Source organism: Pseudopodoces humilis, chromosome 1, assembly GCF_049639895.1.
Source record: "Pseudopodoces humilis isolate 2021_Gansu_Grassland_sample_001 chromosome 1, ASM4963989v1, whole genome shotgun sequence".
NCBI classification, from domain to species: Eukaryota; Metazoa; Chordata; class Aves; order Passeriformes; family Paridae; genus Pseudopodoces; species Pseudopodoces humilis.
The window spans coordinates 70,261,352-70,276,961 of NC_142200.1; the positions used below are offsets into that span (position 1 = coordinate 70,261,352).

Consider the following 15,610-nt stretch of genomic DNA (forward strand, 5'->3'; position numbering starts at 1 on the left):
TTTGTGTTCATGACCTTTCAAAACAGTAGTGTGCCATCTGGCACCACAGATCTCCATGATCCATGGGACTTAAAAATGGAGAGATGTTAAGAACCTGCAATTCTTAATGATATTGTTGGGAAATATCAGAGACTTATTTCTGAAGAGCGGGAAACATTCGCACTGCTAACATTAATATTTGTAGGCATCAGTAATAGCTCTGATCAATATCTTATTGTGGTGAATTATTCAATAATAAAAAAAATAAAGAGATTAGTGGTCCTGCTGAAGGACATGCATGACTGGCCACAAAATAAAAGTACTACTAACCTTAGGATTGATTACAAAGTAAGTCTTAACATTATGCTCTTTCAGATATGGATCCCTCACATCTCCGTCCCCATCTTCCACTTTGTAAGCTCCATTCAAATGTGCCAAGGTGACTGAGCTGATGTGAACACGGCTGAAATTATATTTTAAAAGAAGGACAAAGTCACAAATACCAATCAAAAGCATAATTTAAACCTGATCAACATTTTTTACTTGCTTCTGGATACACCTTTTATTTGCTGCTTACTTCTTTTGCAGTCCCTCTAATCTAAATTTTAGAAGTTCTAATGGGCATAAATCTAAAGGTTTCCATCCAGAAAAAATGTTCCTTAAATCACAGGAAATACTAAGTGCCCCAGGATTTTTTTTCTTTAGTTTGATTTTTTTTGTTTGTTTGTTTGTTTTGTTTTGTTTCATTTTTTCCTCAAGACAGCACCTAAGAGGTGTTCAGGCATCTTCATGAAGGCTGATGGTTTAAGACATGGTGCTTGTGCATATGGAGACATGACTGAAAAATCCATGTGTCCAAAGATTAACAGAGAAGACTCTTACCCTGGGACTCCCCCAGCTTCCATGTGATTGGCCAGGGTAACATCATGGGACCACACATCATACTGCCACTTCTGCAGCCCAATAACGCCACAAAGCACATTCCCGGAGTGCACTCCTACACGCATGTTAATATCAACTCCAGTAGCATCTCTCACTTTCCTGCAGTTGAGAATAAAGCCTCTGTTAATATACACAATAGGCCCTTTGTTTTCTTTTAATTTACCAGTCAAATGATGTGGATGGCACATCCCTGGGAGTGTTCAACGCCAGGTTGGATGGGGCTTAGTGCAACCTGCTCTAGTGGGAGGTATCCCTGCCCATGGCAGGGGAATTGGAACTAGACAGTCTTTAAGGCCCATTCCAATCCAAAACATTCTATCATTCTATGCTTCTATGAAAGCAGCAGTAACAATAGTAATAACATTTACCTGTTCCTAGCATTGCCTCCATTCTTTTAATGCTATGATTATATATTACCTTTCCTATTATCTGTATTTGCAACAATTCATATAAATATTAATTCTCAAGTCTGTATCTTAAGTTCCTTCTTTTATATTCATCTGAAATTATTTGGGACTGCTGCAATGAATAGTGGAAATGCTTAGTCTCATGGTAGAACTTAGAGACTGTTTTTGGTCTAGAGGCTGCTTTTGGAGGTCTGGAACTACTGTTACACACCCTTTTATCTAAAGACCCAAATGTTTACATCTGAGACCTTCTCATATCTGTCATATCTGAGAGGAAGGACAAAAACCACAGCACCTCATGATATTCCACATGCTGGGGCTTGTACACTCTTTGGGGATATGGGCTCAGTGCCATTCAGGCTGTGGAGAACATAGGGTCAACAACCTTCCATACGCTTAGTGAATTCTGCACCCACTAGAACATCACACAGCGAATGAAAGGCTACCCTCACTGTCCAGACCACATGTAAACCTTTGACCTTTCCAGTGACAGACTTAAGTATCTGTTCACCCCTTCCCCAATCTCAGAAGAGTCCTACACACAAGAGAGGCATTTATCTTTGCAGAAGTTCTGAATCACTGGTGGGTAACTCGGGTCAAACAAAAAGAACATTTGCAGACATAGGTCATATGGGTACCTAGCCATGTATGTAAAGAGTAATAAAACTAATTCAGGTATCTACAGGCTTAGACAGCTCTAAGAAATGGGAAGATCATAACTTAACTGGAATTATGAATTTAAACCCCAACTGATATGGATCCAAACCTAGTCAGTAAGGAGAAAAGTACATATACACTTGGAGAAATTTGGGGTGTTAATGGAAGAAACAACCAAATGTTGAGTGAAGAAACAACCCCAAATGGCTCCTGTATATGAGTTGGGTGCATAGTTCTAGCAACATCTTTGATCTCAGTGATGAGAATCATCAGCTCTGTACCTTCTGAATTATTGAATTAATGTGACAGTTTTCTCTTTTTTTCTTTTCTTTTGAAAGGGAACATAGAATGTAACAGGCCTAATTTGATGTGGTAAATCCTGCATTTAAGCAGTAACTCTCAAGTGGTTTTGGTTTTTTTTCTGGGAAATGAAAGAAACAGTAACATGACTGAAAGTATTTTAATTCTCTCTCAAGTGTTTTTTGGTATTTATTTTCACATTGCCACTTTATAATGCTCTTGTGTAGCTGACACACTTGAAAATGAACTGCCTGTAAATGATCTTTGTAAGCAGTTTGCAAATCACAAACATCAATTTGCTCTGCACAAAGTGTATGAAAAAAGCCTAGCACTTTGGAAAAAGGAGTTTTTAAAAACTGGGAAAAATGGAAGCAGAACATTTAAACTCTAGGAGTGATTGTCAGAAGACTGCCCTTCCTGCAGTATTCTGCAGAGCAAGCAGAATAAAGTCTGCTTTATAATAATCTCTCATGTATTATTCAGTAGAGCAAGCAGAATTGTACCAGAACTGAATCTCTTCTTCTGTCTCACAAATTAAAGAAACCATGGAAGACAATAATTTAGCAGTGTAAGTCTAGACAGAATTAGGGTTTACCACTTCTCTCCTGAACTCCTTGAACAATTGCTATGACAATGGAGGCATTAAATGCATTCAAGAATGTAGGCTATTACATCCCCAGAGGATGTTTGCATTACCTACAAAAGCATATCTGAAACCTCCCACCTTTATTTCATTTTCTGCTCCCCCTGTCTCTCTGATTTCCTTCAGCACATCACAGTCTGTGTGCCCAGCCTGGCTGAGCAGTCAAAATACTCATCATGACTGTATTTTTCTTATTGAAAGTAGAAATTTGAGTCTGTAAGCATTCTGCATTTTTCAGAGGCATGGCTAGCTTGCAGGTAATTGTAACAACTTTACTCCATACAAGCAAGAGTTCAAGGTCATTAGGAAAGCATTTACATACCTGAGCTTTATTCATCTATCATTCTGGACCATACCTAAGATACCTAAGACTCACCTAGCCCTTTCTTACACACTAACACACTGAGTGAGCCTTAGGCATTTAATTCCCTGCAAATTTCCAGCTTTAACAGCATAATTTCCTTTTGAATCAGACCTGCAGGAATGCAATACCTAAAAGAATTCTTTTGTTTTCTGTCACCCTGAAAACTCAGCTTCTGAGCTTGCTAACATAGTTTTCTAAGGACTTTCCCAGGAGAGTAACTGTAAACATAGATATGTGTACATTCTTTGTGTTACACGTCTTGTGATGGGCATCTCTCATGGCCAGTGCAGTGAGAATGTGTTATCCTGACCATCCAATCCCTGGCCGTGGTCACAAGCCTATAAATCCTGGGAGGAAAAAAAACCTCTGCTCTTCCTTTCACCACACCTCGACCTGTGTCCGTGTGATCTATTCATCTTCAGTGGTAACACTTTTCTACCTAGCATTCAAAATGGTATAACCATCTTATATCCAACAGTTTATTTCACTTTCCTCTGAAATGGAATTAATTTCATGCTATCAAATCAAAGGAAGTCTTTGAGAATGTGTGACTGAGAAACAGGCAAGTAAGGAAGTCACCAGACAGACAAGGGGGTAGAGTTTGAGGAATGGAAACAACACATATATTCACACACACACGTATTTTACCTCAACAGATAAGTTCTGTCCTTAAATCACTCAGCATCACAGGCAGCATTGGCATTTATGGCTTGATAAATGCCATATAAATGGATAAATCCTGGGCAAGCAGGCTGCAGACTATAAGAAGCATTGGAATTGTTCCAACATAGCGCAGAGGAACAAAGAAATTAATCAATGGGACTACAATCCATGTCTAAATGGGAACAATCCATAGCATAGGAAATCTGAATTGTTCAAAATGGAGCTACACAACATTAGGTATGAGGACTGCAAAGACTTTGTAGTACAGATCACCTGGCAATTTGGCAGAATTCCTCCTTTTTTGCTTCAAAAAGGACTGGAACTGAAACCATATTCAGGTGGTAAAGTCTATATAGAACTACTAATACTACTACAGCAATCTATTTCAGTAGCTTACACACTGAGCGGACAGTTTGCACCTCTGTGACTGAATATAACAATGATTTCTATCCAACCAAAAAGCTATTTCAGATAGAGCAAGTCAAACATATTGAGTGACACACTGCCAATAGCAAGAGTATTACTAGTCATTTTACAGGGCACAGTAGTATATCCAGAGATGCTTCCAAACAAAGATGCAGCAATCACACAACAAAATATGGAGCTGGTTAATAATTTGCAATTTTCTCTCACCTGCAGGGTGCAACTCTTGACATCATACTTTGAAAGGATTTGAAAACACAGGGTACATATTCCTCACTGCTTCTATAAACAGGCCATGGTAATCAGGCATCTGTCTATGGGAGCATTGTGGTTTCTGACTACAGTAATAAAGTCAGATCAGAATATCCTTTACAACTAACATATAATTTTCTAGTCTAAAAGGCTGGTCTTACCAAGAACTTGATTGTACAGCATCAACAACGAACATACTTGATAGCAGCCTGAACAGAAAATTATTTCATAGAAAATGGGAAATTCTGAAGGGTGAGGAACTGACAGATTGCTCTCTGAGCTCGAGTACATCATTGCATTATGATGTGTGACATACTTCAGTTCTTTGCGAAGGGCTCTTTATGGCTCAAGCCTAGTGTTGTTTTTCCACCACCTTGTAACATCCTATACTCTTTTCTCTTAAGTAACAAAGCAACAGGTTGATCAGAAACCCTATACAAATACTTTTAACTCACATATCTCACACAGCACACAGATGTTTTGAGATGCAAACCAGAAAGCTCTCATTTTCACTCAAAGACTGGGGAAAAAATCCCAACATTTTTAAGCCAAGTAACAAAGGGGGCCAGAACTTTGAGACTGACACCCTTTTACCAACTGCTCTACAGAAGGGATGGTAGCTTTACTTCCTAGTATGCTAAAAAAGCAATTGGCTTAATTGTGACACTGTTCTAGTATATAATATCTAAGTGAAAAAGAGAAAGCATTCAGTGAAAGCAACTGAACTGCAACCAAATCTGTAGACTTTAATCCTACTTGGCAAGGAGAAATACTCCCAAGTACCATTTAAAAAATAGATTTCTTTGACACTATCTAAAGTACAACCATTTTTGGATGAAGAAACAACATTTTAGAGAATGCAACAACTTGATTCCTGTACTGAGATTAGTTTTACAAAAAGATTGCTAAGGCAAGGAGATCAAAATACTAGTTTCCAAAAGTACTACACCTTTCCCATAAACACATAAATGGGAAAAGAACCAAATTTTCTTTAGTCATCCCACCTGTAGATTACTTACCCTGGACTGGATTAGAAGACCAGATAACTAAAAGCCAAGACCCTTTTGTGACTACAATTACACACATATGAGGGTACCGTTTAAGTATTAGAGGAAAAATTTCGTATGGCTACTTTAATCATTAAGATCAACACAGTTCAACGTAATTATGTATGGTATCATGATGAGATGCATACCACACATCACAAGGATGGGACAATTTCTTACTTTGCTACATGGACAGTGGTTAATGTGATCTAGACAAAAACATAAATTGGAACTTAAACTTACAGAAGAGCATTACAAGTTTTAAACTCAAAGCCCAGCTTGTTAGAAAAAATAAATCACACAGCGGATTCCCAAATATCCAGACGGCCACATGATACACACTTTTACCAAGTGTAACTCACCTAGATATACTATAATTTTAGTGAAAGGAAATGGGTTTTAAAGTTTTTTTAAAAGTTTGGTACTTACTTAATGGCTTCACACATGTCCAGTCCCATCTTCACACAATTCTTGGCATGATTTTGAAGAGATATAGGAAGTCCAGAAACACAGTAATAGCAGTCACCTAAGATCTTAATTCTCATACATTCATTTTCCTGGAGGAAAAAAAAGCAGTGAGACAGTCACTTTCAATTTGAAATACATAAATGAAGGGTTACTGTTACAAAGACTGACTTAAATGACATTACAAAGTCATTCTACTAAAGCTAGTTTCAGTAGAGAATGGCTTGCTACAACAAAAATGCTGAGAGTTTTGTATGGGTGATCACTCTACCAGTTATGGTCCTTAATGGGCAAAAGCAGGAAGTAATTTCACTGCAAAACATGTTCACACCTAAGAATAAAGAGCTGAGTTAAACTATCATGTCCTCAATCTAAATAAAGCCTTTTTGTTTGAAATATAATCAAAAGACATAGTCTTCCACATTTACATCTTTGAAGATGTACTATGGAATACTTCCAGAAGCTAGCAATCATAACAGTATTTCTATATTTTATACTCTAAGGCCATATAAAGATTTTTATTTTTTAAAAACTGAAATTTAATTTTAATTGAATTTAATTTTTAAAATACTGGACAATAGTTTTTCAACAAATAAAAACACAGGAAATTTTTATCTATTCTGAGGTTTCTGATTTTACCTCCACATACGAAGTTTGATTTCATTTTTATAAAAGTGACACCTAAATAAGCAGAAAAAAAATTCTGATTGTATTTGATTCTTTTCTTGAGTAATAAAGAGGCTGTGGTCAGTAATTAAAATTGATTTGATCAATATTGTCTCTCTTCTCCTTCAGTCTCATAAATGCTTCTTCTGAGACCAGAAAACTGACTAACACTTTCCTATATTGAGTTTCTTCATCCTTGTTATTGCAAAAAATCTATTTAAAGAACTGTACATCTGCTATTAACATTTATTGGGCACCATGAGTTGTCTCTGTTGCTCCTATTAGAGAGTTATCTTGGGTTTCAGAGACTGTGTCTCTGGCAGAAATGCACTGTTGCACTCAAACCAGAGCCAAATAATTTTCTTCACAGGTTTCAAATCCAGTCCTCCTGCCAAAGTTGCAGAAATGCTGCAGAAAGACTCTAAGAGGAAAAAAAAACATTTTAAAGAGTACTTTCTTACTCAAACAAACAGCAGCAGCCCATAGCAACCCACCTTTGCAATTTGATCAAACTTGCCAAACAGCTCATTTAACATGTGCACCAGCTCCCCTGGTGAGCAGTCACTGGCCAGGCGAGTGAATCCTACGATATCAGCGTACAAGATACTGCAACAGAAATGAACAGAATCTTGCTCACAGCTTCCTTCTGCAAGACTCAGATCCATCAACCAACAGCAAAACCTGAAAGCAAGCGCCCTGGACTTCACAGGGATATGCCCGCACCCAAAACAGCCACTACTAAAAGTAGAGCAATAAATATAATTACATTTATAGGTAAACTTATATTTACCTTTATGGGTGTTATATTTATAGGTAATATATACCTATATTTATTCTTACAGGTATTACCTTCTCAGGTATACAGTATTGAAAAAATAGGAATATTTTCCCAAGTAACAAATTAGCAATATAACAGCAATATGATAGTTTCAAAGAGTATTTGTGCTCACAAGAGAATATGAGCTTCCTCAAAAGCTTCCTACTGTTGTAGGATTTTTAATAAATCATTTTTTAATATCATTCAAACTAACTTCTCCAATTTTAAAAAAAAACACAAAAAACCAAACCAAACCAAACAAACAAAAACCCCAACAACAACAACAAAAAAAACCAGGGAAAAAATCTTGCAAAGAAGAAAGAATGTTTGAAATGAAAGTGATTTACTTTTCCAGCTACTAGAAATTTTTAATTATTAAATAATTAGCTCTATCAGCAGAATATTTTATCTCAGATACTGTGTAAAATATGTATGTGGTACAGTAACCTCTGTTTACATGATACAAATCCTGAGAAATTGTTCCAATTAAGAAAATTGCAAAATTAATATCTTGCCACTGACACAAATTACAATTTTGACTAGTATACATGGAATCAGAATTTGGTATTTCAGCCTGAAAAATGAAGACATTATGAAAAAAAGCCTATTATTGTGTGCCTTTTTCTCAACAATTCTATTGTATTAATACCTTTGTGGCTCTTCTGGAGTGCAGCATTGTCAACTTTTGATCAAATTAAGGGATTCTACATATTAAATTGCTGAAAAACATATTTTAAAAAAATATTTTCTTAATTCCTCCCTAGACCCTTTATTTCAATTTTTTTTTTCTGAATGTTGTTGATACATTTTATTACAGTACAATACCTTACATTAGTGTGCCTTTTGACATACAAATTGTGGAAGTTGTTGGTGTTTTCCAGCTGGCCTGCCTTTGGACCTTGTAACCTCTGAATGATCTCTGCTTTCATTTCCATGGCAATGTGAGCAGGCAGTAAAGAAAGTAGAAGACGCTCCTAAAATTTAAAATGAAATGTCCACAGTTTCTTCAAGGAGAATAAAGTTAGCATGGCATCAATACTGTGCAAGGCACACCCTATTGTCAATACTACGGAATATTTTGATGAGGCTTGCACTCAGGCCTGGTAGGAGCTCCAAAGTTAATCAGTTCCTTGAAGAGTATGACAGAGATATACACACATTTCTAGGTAATACCTGCCTTCTTCAAGGTTTACTGTATATTAGAAAAAGTTTAAGCTAAGCTTAACATTTGCTGAAGTTATCTACAGGAATCTATTCAATATCTGAGTAGGATGAAGCAAATGAAACAAGAGTCACAAGGCCAGTCCAGAGGACTTTCAGGGAAATGCAGTCTGATTCAAGCAGGAATAAGATACATATTTTTATTTTTCTTTCATGTATTTTAAATGCTTTGCCATAATTTTAGCAGTTAGACTGAAAATAAAATACCAACTGAAATACTGAAAATGTTGAACTTTTGCAGAGCATTTTGATAGGTACTCTGTCCTTCAATATGGCATTTGACAATTTTATATATTTTTAATTAACCTAAAAGCATATTGAATATTAAAAAACCCTAAACCCTACGTATTTTTCCTCATAATTTGGTATTAGAGTCTTCTTCATTTGATATGATGGTCTTCGTCTTTTAAAGCTCTCTGACACTTTCATTTTCTCCATTTTACCTGTGATAGCTTTAGAATGATTTCCTACTTCTCTGGAAAACAGATCAACAAGAACTCTGCAAGAAACATAATAAAATCCTTATTGCTTTATCATATTCCATCTTGAAACTGAACAAGAGTTTCCCATTTTCTCATAGCCAGACAGGAGAGACTCCTTCTGGCTAAGAATAAAAACCAATAGCCTGAACCAGTGAAGAGGGGGAAGGCATCTGAAAAAGCCTCTGGCAGAGCCAGAGAGAGAAACAGCTACTCCAGGAAAGATGATGACCTCAAAATGTGCATGATCCTCAGGTGTTCCTCAGAAGGATGCACTCTCTTTGGTTCACAAGCGTATCTTTGCAGAATTTGCAGTTCTGTTCAAGAAGGTACCAGAAGAGGTGTAGCCATTAATCCAATCCTCTGCCTGCGATAATTATTCCTGTTCAGGTCTGATGACCTTGAGTAAAGCATGGCAATAGCAGAGCTGTAGACTCATCTAATATTTGCAGCAACCTTGGCTATCTATCTCTGTCAAGTATAAAAAAATTCACATTCCTCATAGCATTTGTGCACTTGTAAGCAGAGCATTCAATTATATGCAGCCCCGTGAAACTGATCCTGCAAATATTTGGCAAAAAACTTTTATTTCAGTCAAAGCATCTTGATTTGCCGCTAATTAATATTGAACTAATAAATTTATTAAGTGCAAGATTAATTTAGTATGTTTAGGCATTTTAGCAAGTTCACATCCAAGAGACCAGTCTATTTTTCATTGCTTATGTTCATTGGCAATATTTCCCTTCCACTGCTCTTTGGTGGAAGTATTTTGCTAACTTGTAAATGTCTGTACAACAAATCAGTTTTTTTTCCCAAATGAAAACTTACTCTTCCAGGTTGCTCTTTATCTAACAGTACAGGATTTTTCAGACGTGTTAACAACTATAATTACATGGTTAATGAAGGTTACAGTGAGGCAAGTGCTCTTAGCTGAAATTTTACATCACTATACTCCTTTTGTACAATGGATAGTAAATACAAGCTAATTCACTATCTTCCTATGACTGTTATGATTCCACACACACAGTGATGCAGACACTGAATGTCCAGGTTACTGCTTACAATTTTGAAACTCAGAAAGACTGGTAAAAGGCCAAAAAGCAACAAATGTTTTCAAGGAAGCAAGAAAAAAACCAAGAGAAAAAGTTTTCATAGGGAGCAGCATAAAGTATATGAGGAAGAGGAAAACAGAATTCCCTTATTTTGTAGGGGACATCAGGAGAGATGGAATATTTCCCCTTCATTTTCTCTTCAGCCCCAGCCCACTATTCCATTCTGCTTAGACATCCTGATGAAGCTGTTCACTTGCACCAGAGTTCCCTCCAAAGAATGCTTTCCTTCTTCCATTTCCACTGTCCAAAAAAGAAGGTTGGAACAGGAGGTTGCCTTAGAGAACTGCAATTGGTGAAGCACACTGTAGAACACTTTGCCATATCCAGCTGTACATACAGCTTTCAGCCACCCTCTCCATTCTGCAGGCTGCAAGCATTCACTCTTCAGTCCTGACGTTATCACTTGTGTGATAATGCAGATTGTTAATTTTCATTTCTTTCACTAAAAGACAGCTGTGACAGAAGGTAATTCTCAACTGCTTATGAACACTGTGGCTGGGCTGGTCAGCTAAAGATCCTAAGAAATGCAAAGCACATAAGAGCACCTTTTCCTTCCTGTTTTATCATCACTGTTGGCTCAAAAGACCATAGTGGAAGGATCAAAACTACTTACTGATTAGCTTATAGTGCACGACGTTTTGCACTGAAATACCTGCAGACTAGAACAATGCAAGGAACACCACAAATCAAGACTGCTGCCTATGCTGGCTTTATGTTTGGCAATACATTCCATTCTGTACTATTCTGTCAAAAAGATAGAAAACCCACTCATCAAAAACTAGTGGAACTGAGACACAGGACACTGATTCTTCCTTATTTGTAGTAGACAGAGAAGCCACTCTCAGAGCTACAGTCTGCAAGAAAAAAGCTGAAATAATTCTGAATGCAGGTCAAGAGGTGCCATTTAAAAATCTTCAGACTGAAAATAAGAATACCTGCTTCTGGTGAAAGAGAAACTGCTGTGCTAAGACAATAATGAAAATCTCCTCACATATGTCCTTCCCTAGAATATTAACAACATGACTGTAACAGCTTATACAGGGGATTTATGCACACAAGACTATTTCCTGATTGCTCACGTTCCCTGGGACTATGCTTTCCTCTCAAGCATTCAAGTAATTTCCAGCTAATACCTTTTAAGTCCTAAGGCTAAAAGATGGAGTCCACTCTCTATACTGAATACAACATTAAATTGCCTTTCAATACTAGAGGGTTAAGTACTTCTCTCTTCTCCACCTAGACCCCACTAGGTTAGCAAGTAAGCCTCCTCCCTGGGTTCTTCAGCTGAAGATTTTCTGTGGTACATGTTGAACTGTTATTGGAGGTCCTATTCTCTCAATCTCTCACATCCAAGCTGATCTCTGTCAGAATTTTCCCTGAATCATACACATAACTTTAGCAGTGATGCTCAGTTACACATTACTCCTCCAAAGCTTGATAAGCTCTGGTTGCTTTCTTAGCTAGAATAAGTTGGCATAGTTCAGTTAAAGAACATAGCACTGTGTTGTTTTCTGCAAGGTGGCTGCTGTGCTTGAGTATCTCGCAAAATATTATGCTGCTGTTCTGCAGCAAACAAGCAAAATATCCTGAAATACTAGGTATGGGTTATTTTTAAGAGTACATGTTTCACAAATTAACCTCTTCTTGGCCTGAGGCAATAATGCTTCATTTATTTGGTCATTCCTGTTTTGTTATGCAAACTACCAATACTGATTCACTCATTCACCACTATCAACTCTTTACTGAGAATAAGTGTAAGAATTTATAGATTTAAAGGCAAAATATTTTTCCATCTAGTCTGATCTCTTGACTAATACCGGTTACAGAACGTCATTAAAGGGAAACAAATGTTGTCTGATAGGACTCACTGTATTAAAATCAACTTTGTGCCTTGCTGTCAATGGAAAGTGTCTTGGTTTTGGAAGACAGGAGTCTGCTAGGGAGTGCAGGAGCTTCCCCTGGAATGAAAATGTAGACCCCCTCCCTCTGAATTATAATAATTCTGAAATCAAGGGCTCTGAGGCAGAGATCTGGGGATAGGAATAACAGTTCTTTACTAGTATGTATAACAAGGCAAACAAACAACAACTACAGTGTTAGCAAGAAAACAAAACCAGGGACCCCGTGACAGCCTTCTTGGCCGAGACAGGAGAGGATGGAGAGGCTTTGCTCCACAAACACCCTCAGTGGGCAGTCCCGGTGCTCCTGCAGGGCTCTGAGGAACACTCAGCTGGAACAGCAGGGATGAGCTGAGATCCTGGGCCTGTGGCTGAGGTGTATCAGCAGCTCCACGGCGGTGCCTGGCACTGCCACACGTCCCAGCAGGACAGGGCGTGTGAGGCCACCAATGAAGAGGGAAGAAGGAGAAGAAGCAGCAGCAGGTTGATGGTGAAATTCCCTTCTCCCCACCGCAACAGCTCTGCGCCCCCAAAGAGCTTTTCTCTGAAGCTGAAGAAGCCGCCAAACTGTCCCTGTCCTCCCCTTTTCCTTCCCCCTTCCCGCCCTGGGCCCAGACGAACTCTGTGTTTTCTCAAGCACCCACCAAGTACCTGCAGTTAGGTTTTCCCTGCAACTAATGGGTAAAAATTCCAGTGGTGAGCCAGAGCTAAAAGGAGGACACCTAACCCCCAACAGAGAGAAACTGTACTTCAAGGCAATTCACAGAATCTAATACTGAAATTCTAAGGTAGCAATGCTCTCTCTCTCTCTCTGTTGTCTAGGGAGGGAACTGAAGGTCCAGATTTTGGTCTTACTGGATGAAATGTCCCTCTCTGTTGTTAAGCTTTTTCTGATATTCAAGAAGCCTGCAGAAAAACTATATATTTGTAGATCAGTAAAGGACTATAGGAATATTTTTGTCCCTATAATCCCATATAGGGTTGTTTTTGTCCCTTTCAATGTCATTTAGGGCACTGAATATTGAATTCTGTTTTTCTGTGGGTTGGATCTTGTTTTCAGATTCCTGTGGCATATATCTAATCATCTATTTAGTGAGTTTGACAAACCAGGTCAGTAAGTCAGCAGCAAGAGCTCAAGACACAATTAGCCTATGCATGCATCCTGCTTCACTACAAAATTTAGAAATAGACACAAATAACATCAAAGTTTCAGCTGCCCTCTAAGTGTATACAGAAATAACCTACAGGAAATGAATTTTCTGATTTCTGATCACAAAATGATCAAACAAGTCAAGAAGCTGATAGAGATTGTGATCCAGAGGTATTTGTCAAATTACCATACTGTTAACTGAGACTATATTATCATTCTCTAAAATACACCTACAAGAATAAAGAGTTGTAAATTGTGTTTTGTAAAAGCTTACTTGGGCTTTTAACTGAGAGGTGAGAAGATTCCTAAAAATTACATGCTATCCTTAAATATAGCCTATGCTAATAACCTCCATCAACCTCATTACTTATGCTGAAGCCAATAAATTGATTTTACTTATACACAACAAGAAAGGTATTCAATCTTGTCTACAGAGACATCAAGAGATGGAGAATTCATCAACTTCTAGTGGGTAATCAGCTGAACTGTTAAAAACTGTTAAAAAATTGTTCTGTATTTCTTACTTTGATGCCTTGGCCCTGTTATATCCTTCTCAGCTCAAGATTAATCTGCCTACTCTTATTCCTGTAAACACAGATAACTGTCTTTTTGATCAGGTAAGCAGACTTCAGTGTAAAAATCACCTTCTAAGTATTTTCTGTACTCTCTTCTCAAAACCCTCAACAACATTCAAGCATTTTAAGGGTTTTTTAACAAAAATCCTAACATTTTTCTCCAGTAAACAAAGACATACGTACATTTATTTCCCTCAGTATGTCCATGACTTACTCTGCACAACCTTCTGTTGTAACACCCCCAGTGTTCCCTCTCTGCTGTTCCATATCTCCTATTTTCTCCAAAATATTGTACCAAGTTGCAGCCTTACAACATCCTAGCTATGGCACATACTCTTTTAGAATTATGTCTCTTCAGAAAGCTATTAAAAACTCTCTTGATTGATATTGTTTATAAAGTATTCAATATTATGGTATTTATTATCAGACCAGTATTTACATTTTCTGCAAAAATTATTGTCTATGAATGTCTTCACATACCTCTTAGATCACTAATAAAGAGGACATAATAGCATAAACGAGATGTGATTCTTGCAGAACATGACACACATGTTCACACATGACACACACAGTTCATTGAACATCTCCACTGATAACTTCCAGTTGTCCCATTCAAAATCCAGTAGACTGTGCTCTTTTGATGGGAACTGTCAGTACTTTTATGCTGAGCATCACAGCATCATGTATCTCACTGAAATCTTTTGATTATGGAAAGTTACTTAACCCAAACATGTACCAATTAAATACTAAAAAACATTTTCATATTACCTGATTTCCTACCAAATTGTTGAGTACATCACTCTATTTCTTTTCAAATACAATCCTATTACAGCAGCACCTTTTATTTCATACTGATTGCTTATACTTTTTCTATTTACTGGCAGCCCCTTCCTTGGTTATTATTGGCTTTATTCCTGGAATACTTCCAAAACACTTTTATTGGCCTTGACAAAACCAGACAAGGATCAAGGATTTTTTGTGACATCTAGAAATCTCCTACATCTTTTGTAATTTTGAACTTTTTTTTATATATCTAATTGCTGCTTTTGCTTTTACCTGTGGCTAGTACAGGCTTTATGACACAGATAACATCTTTCCAGATGGCAGAATTATGAACTCTCATCTGCTCTCCTAAATGCACCCATCCCTCATACTGCTAACAGAATTCCTTTTTGATTTTTTTTCCCCTTGGAAAATGAGTTTTTCCCCAAGCATAGCACCAAAAGGCTTTTTGTTTTTATGACTCTTTTGATGAAATTTCAGGTGTAGCAATGCCAGGAGCTACAATATCAACACACACACAAGGGGAATGAAAGTACCATCCTCTCATTCCTCACTAGTTCCCCAGGCATGAAATGCAAATGCCTTCATGAAATTATTCTGCAGAAGACAAGATGTAATTGTCCAGGAGCCCCGGGTGCAGGCTGACAGTTTTCAAGCTAAGATGGATGCTGAGGTCAAGAGATCAGATGGTAATGAGCTGTGTCCACCCAGGTGCTGGGACTGGACCAGGGCCAGGGTGAGGCCCAGATAAGTGCCAGACAGGTATCT

General features: G+C 37.6%; 1 protein-coding gene across 1 annotated transcript in view; it reads right to left on the reverse strand.

Annotated features, from left to right (window-relative positions):
- The window catches only part of ADCY2 (adenylate cyclase 2), a 270,105-nt gene that overhangs the window by 61,546 nt on the left and 192,949 nt on the right, over positions 1-15,610 (reverse strand). The window contains exons 5-9 of the mRNA XM_088055670.1: positions 8,450-8,598; positions 7,302-7,413; positions 6,106-6,233; positions 862-1,020; positions 310-442 (exon numbers count right to left, since the gene is read on the reverse strand). Of these exons, the coding sequence (XP_087911796.1) occupies positions 310-442; positions 862-1,020; positions 6,106-6,233; positions 7,302-7,413; positions 8,450-8,598 (681 nt within the window). The remainder of the gene's footprint in view (positions 1-309; positions 443-861; positions 1,021-6,105; positions 6,234-7,301; positions 7,414-8,449; positions 8,599-15,610) is intronic.